The sequence below is a fragment of the Myxocyprinus asiaticus genome, chromosome 30 (genome assembly GCF_019703515.2).
Source record: "Myxocyprinus asiaticus isolate MX2 ecotype Aquarium Trade chromosome 30, UBuf_Myxa_2, whole genome shotgun sequence".
In the NCBI taxonomy this organism is placed as follows: domain Eukaryota; kingdom Metazoa; phylum Chordata; class Actinopteri; order Cypriniformes; family Catostomidae; genus Myxocyprinus; species Myxocyprinus asiaticus.
Genome location: NC_059373.1, coordinates 32,117,773 through 32,130,487, shown reverse-complemented (window position 1 = coordinate 32,130,487; position 12,715 = coordinate 32,117,773). Strand labels below are relative to the sequence as shown.

General features: G+C 36.3%; 1 protein-coding gene across 1 annotated transcript in view; it reads left to right on the top strand.

Moving 5' to 3' along the window:
* The window catches only part of LOC127421492 (lysophosphatidylcholine acyltransferase 1-like), a 49,628-nt gene extending 38,841 nt beyond the window's left edge, over positions 1–10,787 (top strand). Inside the window, exons 7-14 of the mRNA XM_051664574.1 lie at positions 1,165–1,199; positions 4,452–4,506; positions 4,588–4,670; positions 5,001–5,126; positions 8,073–8,226; positions 8,349–8,441; positions 8,669–8,810; positions 9,837–10,787. Of these exons, the coding sequence (XP_051520534.1) occupies positions 1,165–1,199; positions 4,452–4,506; positions 4,588–4,670; positions 5,001–5,126; positions 8,073–8,226; positions 8,349–8,441; positions 8,669–8,810; positions 9,837–10,033 (885 nt within the window). The 3' untranslated portion in view covers positions 10,034–10,787. The remainder of the gene's footprint in view (positions 1–1,164; positions 1,200–4,451; positions 4,507–4,587; positions 4,671–5,000; positions 5,127–8,072; positions 8,227–8,348; positions 8,442–8,668; positions 8,811–9,836) is intronic.
* The last annotated feature ends 1,928 nt before the right edge of the window (positions 10,788–12,715 follow it).

Below are 12,715 nucleotides of genomic sequence, written 5' to 3'. Positions count from 1 at the left end.
GGGTCTCTCAATTGCCCTGAGTGTCAGAGCTGGGTCTTGATATCATATAATCACTTTTGGGAAGCATGTCAAGTATATACCAATATTCCTGAGTGTCAAAGCTGGATCTCTACATCATGTGGCCATTGATAGGTGGGCACAGAGATGTGCAGAGAAAGCAAGAAAACCAGGGGAATAAAAGGGAAATTTCAATGCTCGTATGAGCAAATGCTAGAGACTCAGGCACAGCCATCACGGAAGAAGCAGGCGGCTGTCAACCTTTGGGGGCGGTATGCCATGCTGGGAGCCAAAGTGTGTGAGTTTCTGGGTGGATTGAATGTGGGCTCAGCTGCTATTCTGTTTCCTGTGGATATTGGTGTTAATCTGTTTATCAGATATTGCCTTCGGGGCAGTACTGCATATGTGAGTATGTATGTATGTATGTGAATTTACAGTTATATGTGCACGTGTGTATGTAAGTGTGTGTGTATGTATATGTGTGTGTGTGTGTCTGTGTATGTGTTTACATGTATATGTAATATATTTAAATAATGATCATTTTGCATATTTGGCAAGGGATGTGTAAACTTATGTTCTGTTAACTCATATATAAATTCATTCAGCAACACTTAACATATAACTTTTTTTAAGCCCTTTATTACTTTGCTTATTATAATAGCTGTTCATACACCATAACCAGTTGACCCAGTTATATTATACACTTCAACATATTTAAATGGACACCCAGCTATCTGCTGCCATATGTCATCTGTATTGTATGTTATACATTATGTATTTCTCCTTTTTATATGTCCTTATGTATACTCAATAATGTATATTCATGTATGTATTTGATACTGTATTGTCTAAGTGTTTATGTATGTATTTCTTCTATTATTTTCAGTTACACCCTTTTCGAAGTATCACCTATTATGCCCAATGACTTTTCAGTGTTTTGCTGAATAAAAAAAGAAAAGGGCACTAATATTCAGGGTTATGCTATAAGAGGAGCAAGGTCAGGTCTCAGTGGTTAAGTCATGTTTAGCATTGTGTGTTGATGGGAGTGTCTATGTGATGGTTTGTTTGTTAAGGTGGAGACAATTGGTTTAATACGCATGTTTGAGATGTCTGTTTGTGATGCTAACCTTATTCATTCCCTTCTTTCACTTCTCACTTCCTCGATAGGATACAGTCTCATGGACATGGCAAGGACCTGGAGCGTGAGTTCTCTTGAGTTCTCTTGAACTCATTCACCTCATTCCTTTCTATATATATCTATATTATTTATATATATATATATATATATATATATATATATACATACACACACACACACATACACACTGGTGGCCAATAATGTACAGATTTTGCTGTTTCGGAAGGAAATTGGTACTTTAATTCACCAAAGTGGCATTCAACTGATCACAAAGTATAATCAGGACATTACTGATGTAGAAAACAGCACCATCACTATTTGGAAAAAGTCATTTTTGATCAAATCAAGACAGGCCCCATTTCCAGCAGCCATCACTCCAACACCTTATCCTTGAGTAATCATGATAAATTGCTCATTTGGTCCTAGAAAATCACTTGCCATTATATCAAACACAGCTGAAAGCTATTTGGTTCCTTAAATGAAGCTTAACATTGTCTTTATGTTTGTTTCTGAGTTGCCACAGTACGCAAAGGACTGGCATGTCTTAAGGTCAATATGAGGTCAAAAATGGCAAAAAAGAAACAGCTTTCTCTAGAAACTCATCAGTCAATCATTGTTTTGAGGAATGAAGGCTATACAATGCTTGAAATTGCCAAAAAACGGAAGATTTCAGAATCAGAATGAACATTATTGCCAAGTATGCTTACACATACAAGGAATTTGTCTTAGTGACAGAAGCTTCCAGTGTACAATCATACAAAAACAGCAGCAAGACATAGATAATAATAAAAAATAAAAAATAGTTATACACATATGTACATACACACACAGACACACACATACATACATACACATGGGTAGTGCAATAGAAGCGCTCCACACCGAGGCGGCCATCCACGGCGCCATCATGATGTAATGACCCATACAAAGGTGTACACTACAGTCTTCAAAGACAAAGGACAACTGGCTCTAACAAGGACAGAAAGAGATGTGGAAGGTCAGATGTACAACTAAACAAGAGGATAAGTACATCAGAGTCTCTAGTTTGAGAAATAGACGCCTCACATGTCATCAGCTGACAGCTTCATTGAATTCTACCTGCTCAACACCAGTTTCATGTACAACAGTAAAGAGAAGACTCGGGTGCAGGCCTTATGGGAAGAATTGCAAAGAAAAAGCCACTTTTGAAACAAAAGAAAAGAAAAGGCTAGAGTGGGCAAAGAAACGAAGACATTGGACAACAGATAATTGGAAAAGAGCACACTTTGCTAGTTTTGATGCTTTTAATGATATAAACCGGTGAGACTCGATACACCCTGATCCAAAACTGTTCTAGGAAGACAATATGTCAAAGAATTCAAAATCCTCAGGCTCTGGAGACATTAAAAGACATTTACGTGCTCAAGCTGACTCAGGGGTGCAGGCCTTATGGGAAGAACTGCAAAGAAAAAGCCACTTTTGAAACAGAAAAACAAAAAGAAAAGGTTAGAGTGGGCAAAAAAACACAGACATTGGACAACAGATAATTGTTATGGGTGTTATTCAAATTGTAATAGTAATTTTTCACGTTATTAATGTCCTGACTATACATTGTGATCAGTTGAATGCCACTTTGGTGAATAAAAGTACCAATTTCTTTCCATAAGAGCAAAATCTGTACATTATTCCAAACTTTTGTTCGCCAGTGTGTGTATATGTATGTATGTGTGTGTGTGTGTGTGTGTGTGTGTGTGTGTGTGTGTGTGTGTGTGTGTGTGTGTGTGTGTGTGTGTGTGAGGAATATAAGGATTTATACTTCAGTTGTCATAATTTTAGAGTGAAATAACCATAATTAATAATAGTTCACCCAAAAATTTTCTCATCGCTGTAATACAGGAAATCTCAGTCTCATTATTGTAATGTGAAATAATAATAATAATAATAATAATTGTAAGGTATTTATACTTAATGGTAGTACTTGTTATACAGCCTAATTTATGTAATTAATGCCGATTAAAAAATTGTAGTACAGTAAATCTATATCTATATATAGCAATGAGAATATAATTAGAATAACCATTGAAAATAATGGGAATTGCAAAAAAAATAAAGTGAAAGAAAAAGAAAGATTAAGTTAAATGTACGAACACTTTATTGTAAAATGAATAATTTGTTAAAATTATAATTTGGGGGGAAATGTGCTTAACTGTCAATGAAAAGAATGTCATAATGTCACAAAATAGGTTTCATTTTCATTTTGTTGTGTTTTTGTAATACATTATATGCAATATATAATTTCTTTCTTTTGATTTTTTGGGGTGAAATGTGACCTGGGGCCCGTTCTTCATACGTTGATTAGGGAGTTATCTGGATTTCATTGTTAATGATTTGAGCCGATCCTGGATTGTTGCGTTCTTCGAAGAACATCTCGGGAGCAGGCTTATTTAATGTAAACAGGATTAGATCGCACCTTTATAAGCAGATGTGACACTGGAAGTCTGTCTCAGCCTCTATTATTCTTACAAGAACACCTTTTTGAAGGTGATGAATACAATTAGTGTAATTATAATTTTATGATTCATTTCAAAGTAATAAAATAATAATATTGTAGATAATAATAGGGTGCAGCCCATTTTGCTCATTTAGAGGTATCGCTTTGAGGGAGTGAGGGAGTAATCTATTTAATATTTTTTCCATAAAGACTTTTTTCAATATTTTTCACAATTTCTTTCGTGCATAAACTTTAGGGTTTTCTGTCTGTATTGACCTTGGTTCTTTGTGCCCTCTATAGCTCAACGGATGTGAAGAACTTAATGAAAGAGTGATGTCTGCATTTGTGCCATTAGAAAAAAATTTACGTTATAGCCCTCATACATGATAAAAAATCTTTAATGATTTTCGTTGTTTTCCAGCCATGTATGAACGCAGGCTTTTAAAGAGAGCTTTTATGCTCTCGCGCATCATGTAGGGAAGTACATTGAAATAATTAAGAAAAAGTTGCAAATCAAAAGTAGGTGCAATTGAAAATAATGTTACACATTTCATTTATACATGGCACTTTAGCCTTTTCTCTTTATTTTGGCTGCTTTTGTTTAAAGAAAAAAAAATTTACTAGAGGAATCACAATTGGAAGATCTGGAAAATACCATATCATCTCAGATGTATTAAGCGGCGTATGAAGAACGGGCCCCTGGACCTGTTTTCATGAGATTTATCCAGCCACCTCAGAACAGGTTCACTACACCTTTCGTCAGACCTCTGGGTGTGGACTGTCAAGTTTTGTGTGCATGCATGGATTGGTTTCTATGAATTGAAATAAAATCCCTATATCTTTCAGGTTTAAGATTCTGTGGCTCACCTTATGCCAGCTGCATAATTTTGTAGAAATCGAGGTGAGAGCTTTGTGAGATTTTCATATTTTGGTGTGCAAATGCACAGATTAAAATGAAAGAAAACAATATTGTGTCTGTCAGTATCTTCCAACGTACACCCCATCAGAGGAGGAGAAGAGGGACCCAGCATTGTTCGCCAACAATGTGAGGCGCATCATGGCTGAGTGAGTGAACTCACCTTTTTTTTTTTTTTCCTACCTTATTTTTTTCAAAGCTGAGAGGATGCCTGCCTCACATGTGAATTTCTTTCTTCTGTGGAACACAAAAGGAAATGTTAGGCAGAATGTTAACCTCAGTCACCATTCACTTTCATGGTATGGAAGAAAAAATGCAGTGAAAGTGAATGGTGACTGAGGATACCATCATGCCTAACTTCTCCTTTTGTGCTCCATGGATGTCAGTCAGTCATACAGGTTTGGAACGAGGGAAGATAGGTCCAGTAATAAACATACCCGTTTACATCCTTCTCTTCTTTTGGTGTGTGTTCTCCATAGGGCGCTGGGGTTGCCCATAATAGATTATTCCTTTGAGGACTGCCAGCTTGCTATGGCCAAAGGCCCTCTACGTTTGCCAAGACACACCTGCTTGCTGGAGTTTGCCAGGCTGGTACGGCGTTTGGGGTGAGTAGACCAGCATGCCAATTCGGGAAGCTGTAGTGTAGCTTGCGCATCGCTATGACAACCATACGACAGATAACAAAAAAACTTGTTGTGTAATGTGAACTGTACAGTGATTCAGGTAGTCTGAAAGTCGTATAGTGAGGGCACGGCTTTAGGTAGAATACAATGATGGAGGGCAGTCTATGAGGTCTTAGGGACATGAGGTCCAGCATTTGGTCGTGGGGTGAATTAGTCATTCAACCAATCAATCCGTCAGCCAGTTCATCTGCAGGGTTTACATATCACAATATTGATCTATGAGTCATCTTTAGTAGAGTCAAACCATAAACAGTCATTACATTCAATAGTGTGTGCAGCACCATGCACTGATAAAAAAAAATCAAACGCAGCTCTCTGCCTTCTAGCAATGTGCTCATAATGAGAGGAATTGAAACACAGGCTTTGTTTGCTTCAGATTAGAAGCTGAGGATTGATTTCACACTGGTGATACAGCAGTGGGCTGATTTTTACAGGCGGTGTTCATTTGGCTGTGAACACAACACCCTCTAGTGAACTGGATAAAGAAATGCAATAATAGAAATACAAAGGTTTGAAAGATGCAATACTGTTATCAAGGTAAGTAAAGTAAAAATAAAATAAAAATTATGAGTAAATAAAACCGTTATTTGATATATATATACTTTTGAAACACTTGACTGAAATGTTTCTCATGATCTTAAAAGTTTTTTGATCTGAAGGCGTATGCTTAAATGTTTGAAATTAGTTTTGTAGACAAAAATATAATTGTGCCACCATATTAATTTATTTCATTATAAAACTAAAATGTAATAAAACTTTTTTTTTATTTTTATTTTTTTTTATTTATGACTTGGACCAAATAATAAAGAAAAGCAGCCAATAAGTGCCCATCATAGATGGGAACTCCTTCAATACTGTTTAAAAAGCATCCCAGGGAGATACCTCAAGAAGTTGGTTGAGAAAATGTCAAGAGTACATGTCTGTAAATTCTAGGCAAAGGGTGACTACTTTGAAGATGTTAAAATATAACACAGTTTTGATTTATTTTGGATTTTGTTTAGTCACAACATAATTCCCATAATTTCATTTATGTTATTCCAATGTTTTGATGACTTTACTATTATTCTAAAATGTGAAGAAAAAAAATAATAAAGAATGAGTAAGTGTTTATATATTTAAAACTCTATAGCTATTTGTTTTTAGGAACTGCAACTTAATGAATATGTCTTACTGTAGCTTAGTATCGCAAGTACTCCCACAGCACCATCAGTTAGGCTGAAGTACCCCTTAATTGACACAAAACCAAACAAAATATATAAATATCATTTAAAGGAATACTCTGGGTTCAATACAAGTTAAGCCCACTCGACAGCATTTGTGGCATAATGCTGATTACCAGAAAAATTCATTTTGACTTGCCCCTTCTTTTCTTTAAAAAAAGCACAAATCTGGGTTACAGTGAGGCACTTACAATGGATGTCAATGGGGCCAATTTTTTACATTAAAATACTCACTTTTTTAAAAGTATAGCCACAAGACATAAACAATATGCGTGGAAACATGATTTAAGTGCGATAAAATCACTAACCTTTTCTCTGTAAATTTATAGCCAATTTTACAACGTTGCTGCCATGACTAACGTCAACAAACCCTACGTCACATTTCTGTGTTTAACCCTCCAAAATTTGACCCCATTTCACTCCATTGTAAGTGCCTAACTGGAAGCTTAACATGTATTGAACCCGGAACATTCCTATAACATTACCATTAATGTTGTGATGTATAAAATGAAAAGATGAAAAATCACGGGCCATGTGAGCCGTGAAACTTGTGATTAGAACAGACTAAATCAGAGGGAATAAAACAGTTTCTGAAATAAAATCCAAGCTATCTCAATTCACCCAGGTGTGGAAACAAAGTTTTGGACACTGGCTGTAATTGTGGAGGTTTATTTAATGGGGAATGACGGTTCATGAATACTGTATGTAGGGTACATCGGGGCTAAAGGCTCCAAAACACTAAATAGCAACAAAAACTATCACAGTACTTTCCTTCACACCTGTTTGTCACTTTGTACTACAAAAATGTCCTGTTCCATGAGATCTGTTCCAATGCGTGTAATGTCTAAAGGATGATTTTAAGGTAATTTAATCAGTTTTTTTTTATATATTTTTTAAAATATTTATTTATCATTTTCAGTTTTGTTTAAGGTCATTAAATCAAACATTTTTCAATAACTGTCCAATAAGTGAAAGGATAGTATTTGGGGTAAAAAGCCCCCCTGTTGCAGGGGTTAAAGGCACATTATTAAACACATTGGTTTTCTTAAGTGGGGGAATAGATTTGTTATGAAAAATGTTCAAAGTGGATTCACATTGACTCATCCAATCATAATAGAGATTAGTTTGTTTATAGAATACTTCAGATGTAATAAAATGCCAAATGTGTTTGAAATGAACAGGAAATGGTTGACATTTTTCTGAAGTAGTTTTTTTGAGTAAGCATCATCTTAATTTGTTACTCAAAAAAAGCATCTTGCTGTCTCAAAATTATTAACATTAGTTGACAAATTTTTCACTGTAACTATTGCCCCGGTATCTACACAATATCACTTTAAACCCCCTAGGGGCCTTTTACCCCAAGTGTGGGAGCATTTTACCCCAAGTGTGGGGTAAAAGTCTCCCTCACCACCTTTTTTAAAAAACTGAATTTTAATTGAAACAACCTTCCACTATTATTTCTTTTTCACACAAATTATTTTGCTCCATCAATATAATTTTTTTTTAACCTTGATATATTTTGTGTCCAGAAAAAAAGCCACATTTCCTTAAGGGGTGCCTTTAGCACTGTTGTACCCTACTGTTTATTATTTGGAGTAGCTGGTAACAAGATTAGCAGTTTTCCTTTATATTGTTCCCTGTTTTGCAGACTGAAGATGGGGGTCACAGATGAAGTCCTGCATCAGGAAGCCTCCCGGGCCAGAAAGATGGGTGGAACCAGACTGGATGTGGAGGGCTTTGCTCTGTACATAAACCAACCCCTGACAGAAGCAGTACAGGACATCTTTTTGCTGTTTGAGAAGGTTAAACTTGCTTTTACTGGAAAAATATAATTAGAGTTTAAACACACAACCATGTGCTTACATAATGTTCCTCAGATTGTGATGACATTTGAAAGGTTGTGTGTTATTGTGTGTTTTTCCAGCATGGTGAGATGGATGTAAGAGAGTATGTCATCGCATTGTCTGTGGTCTGCAGACCTTTCAGATATCTGGAGACCATTAAACTAGCCTTCAGGGTGAGTTACTGTAGGTCTCTGACATGCTTGGACCCATATGATTCAAAACCTCATACTCATTTAATATAAATCAAATGCTATTTAATAGATCATGTATCTCTTCATCTTATATCCATTTATCCTAAACTGATGTTGATTGAGTCATAATGGTAAGATGGTGTTAAGATGTATTTTGAAACTTTCATGGTGAACATGGAAACATTACTGTGGCTGCTTTTTCTCTCCAGATGTTTGAAGCACAAGAGGACGGAGCTGTTGTAGAAGATGAATTGGCCGTTATTCTGAAAACGGCTCTTGGAGTTGGAGATGTCACTGTTTGTGATCTATTCAGGGCCATAGATGGTCAAGACAAAGGAAAGATCACATTTGGTAAGACGCTACTCGGCGCTTAACACATAGAATGGGTCCATGTTTGATTGCTCAAGCCTTTGTGCTAGGGCTTGCACGACTACTCGTTTTTACAAATTAAATATCATAATGTCACTATAAGGTACTATAAGATCTTGGCCATTTTATGGAACCACTCTTAAAAGAATAGTTAAAATTAAAATGATGTCATAATTTACTCACTCTCATATCGTTCCAAACTTCTATGACATTCTTTCTTGTGTGGAACACAACAGGAGATGTTTTAATGAATATACCGGTCTGTCTTTTCAATCCACCTTTTTCCTGAATGTGGAAGTGTTCCACGATTCATAACGGAAGGTTGTTTCCGTTTTTCGGTCTCCAGTGTTTAAACTCACATTAGCGTATATTTTAAGCAAGATAATGTGATGTTTAGCGTATTCAGTTTATAAAAACTGCGGTATAAAAAAAACATGTGGCTCCTTGGTATCGATACTTTACAAAGTCACGATGACTGTCTTCTGACAGTGCCTCACACGTGTGGCTAGATGACATGAAGAAATGGCCCGAGGTTAGTTACATTGATATCATTAACTATGAGTTATGACAGCCAATAACTGCACAAGTTGAACTTGTTTTTTCTCCAACTAACACTGAAAAGTGTTGTAGTTGTTTCCATTTGGATCGCTCATATCGGTAGTTTTTAAATTGCCTCTTATGGAGAGGTCCATCAGTAATCCGAATCATCATGGCGCCACCCTGTATGGATACAATGGCAGTGGACCCAAAAGTATCACAAAAGTAGTCAGTGCACCTCATTGCAACATTCAACAAGTCTTCTGAAAGCATAGGATAGTTTTTGCTGAGAAACAACCTGAAATCGAAGTACATTTTTTAGTGAACCGTTGCCGGTTCATCAGCCCTATGACTTGGGTGTTCATGCGAAGACTTGTGTTGTTTTTAGCAGTAAACGTGTCATGTCTTTTGAGTAATAAAAGACATGAATTGCCTTTAATTTAATGGTGGTTGTAAATTGTCCTGTTTCAGATTATTTTTGTTGGTTTATGGAGAAATGTCCAGATTTTGTGGAGCAGTATCACTGTCTCCATGAGCAAGCCCCACAACACTCCACAGAATCTGCGATACCCTCAGAGTCCCGACCTTCAACTAACGGCTTCTGTGCTGACTTCAGCCCTCACGATCCAAACACTCACAATGCTTCACAAAGCAAGAAACTGGACTAAATGCAGATTGTCACCTTCCTTGTGTGACTTTTTTGTTTGTTTTTTTGCGTGTGTGTGTGTACTTCTGTGTTTAAGAGAGTTGATGACAGACAATATTTTAAAGCGGAGTCTGAATTTGTATCTGGGAACATTAGCTTTGGGATTTTTCTATTAAATTGTTTTTTTATTTATTTTTTATTCCCTTAAAGAAGTTTGACTTGTCTTCAGGGCTGTTTTAATGCCTTGTGTTTTATTTTTTGTTGAGAGAGATTTATTTAAACAGTTTTTCTACATAAAGTGTCATTTGGCTTATTACATGAGCGTGTTATTTTTAAATACAAACTTGTCTTAGCTAATATTCTTTGGGGTGTTAAGGTACATTGAAAGTAAAAAAACAAACACAAAACAAAATTAGGCCTGATACTACAGGTACCATTGTGTGCTTCACAATTTGAATAGTTAAAGCATTTGAGTGAACCTAAAAAAATCTGTGGTTGTACATGAAAGGAATGCTTCCATCAATACAACATTCTTTACAGTAGAGATTTACCTCTCAAAGATTTGCTTGATAATGGTTTTGGTTTAACTCAATTTCCTGCAAATGCATTTTAATGAAAACTGTTTTGTTGAAAATAGAGGTGTGATGAAAGATGTGAAACCTGTAGGTGGGTTGAAGTGTCATTATTTTGTCTCATACCTGCAACCTGTCCTGTTTAAAATCATAGGATAACAAAACATGCAGTCAGTATGAAACTTTCAGTACAATGTGGTATTGTCGCCCATATTTAATTTTCAAAATATTACAACTTAATGAGATTCCATTCAAAGGCAAGTTATACTTTCTATGATGATAAATAATGGTATTTAATATATATATATATATATATATATATATATATATATATATATACATATACACACCGATCAGCCACCTCGTGCCGCCAAAACAGCGCCAACCCGCATCTCAGAATAGTATTCTGAGATGATATTCTTCTCACCACAATTGTACAGAGCAGTTATCTGAGTTACCGTAGACTTTGTCATTTCGAACCAGTCTGGCCATTCTCTGTTGACCTCTCTCATCAACAAGGCGTTTCCATCCACAGAACAGATGCTCACTGTTTGTTTTTGGCACCATTCAGAGTAAATTCTAGAGACTGTTGTGTGTGAAAATCCCAGGAGATCAGCAGTTACGGAAATACTCAAACCAGCCCATCTGGTGCCCACATTCATCCATGCGATTATCTAATCAGCCAATCGTGTGGCAGCAGTGCAGTGCATAAACACAATGTTAGACAGGTGGTTTTAATGTTGTGGGTGATCGGGGTAAATTTTTATTTATTTATTTATTTATTTATGCTAAGCAGTGGCAGAGTACCTCAATACATGCACCTTACTACGCCCCTGATAAGTTCCATAAAAAAATAAAAAAGAAAAGAATGCTAAACACATTTCTGCAATGCTTTCGAATGTCAGAGCAGTGTAATTCTCCACCTCAAGAGGGCGCAATATACCCGCAAGTGTCAATACAATGCATCTAAGAACCGTTTCGTCTGCCAGAATCTTATTGCAGATGCAGCGTGGCTCTTGGCCGCCCTTTCTTGAATAACAACATAGCCCTCTGAGCTATTATAGTTAATATTACAGGTGAATGATTAATTATTTCTCGAGGTTAAGCTCAAAAATAACGAAGTGCTATGGCAGTAGGGGGAATTAAGGTAAACTGGGGCATTAGGTAAAGTGGGACACCATATTCTTGATGATTGTGGTGTGAAAAAGTCTTATTTGAAGGTCTGAAATGTTGGGGTGACAATCACAGTAAATCACAGAGGTTAAAAACGTCCCTTACTATTGTTTTTGTTCATGGTGATTACCCTGTTACAGTTTTGATATACAGTTGTGCTCAAAAGTTTGCATACCCTGGCAGAATTGTGAAATTTTGGCATTGATTTTGAAAATATGACTGATCATGCAAAAAAAGTGTCTTTTATTTAAGGATAGTGATCATATGAAGCCATTTGTTATCACATAGTTGTTTGGCTCCTTTTTAAATCATAATTATAACAGAAATCACCCAAATGGCCCTGATCAAAAGTTTACATACCTTTGAATGTTTGGCCTTGTTACAGACACACAAGGTGACACACACAGGTTTAAATGGCAATTAAAGGTTAATTTCCCACACCTGTGGCTTTTTAAATTGCAATTAGCGTCTGTGTATAAATAGTCAATGAGTTTGTTAGCTCTCACGTGGATGCATTGAGCAGGCTAGATACTGAGCCATGGGGAGCAGAAAAGAACTGTCAAAAGACCTGCGTAACAAGGTAATGGAACTTTATAAAGATGGAAAATGATATAAAAAGATATCCAAAGCCTTGAAAATGCCAGTCAGTACTGTTCAGTCACTTATTAAGAAGTGGAAAATTCGGGGATCTCTTGATACCAAGCCAAGGTCAGGTAGACCAAGAAAGATTTCAGCCACAACTGCCAGAAGAATTGTTCGGGATACAAAGAAAAACCCACAGGTAACCTCAGGAGAAATACAGGCTGCTCTGGAAAAAGATGGTTCCCTTTAAAAATGTGTGTGTTTTTATACTTTCTCTCTTCAGAAAGTGCTCTGTCTCTCTCAAGAGAATTCCAGTAGCATTGAATATTTGATTTGAATGATAAATGTGTTACTACCTTTTAATGGGTCGTCAATAT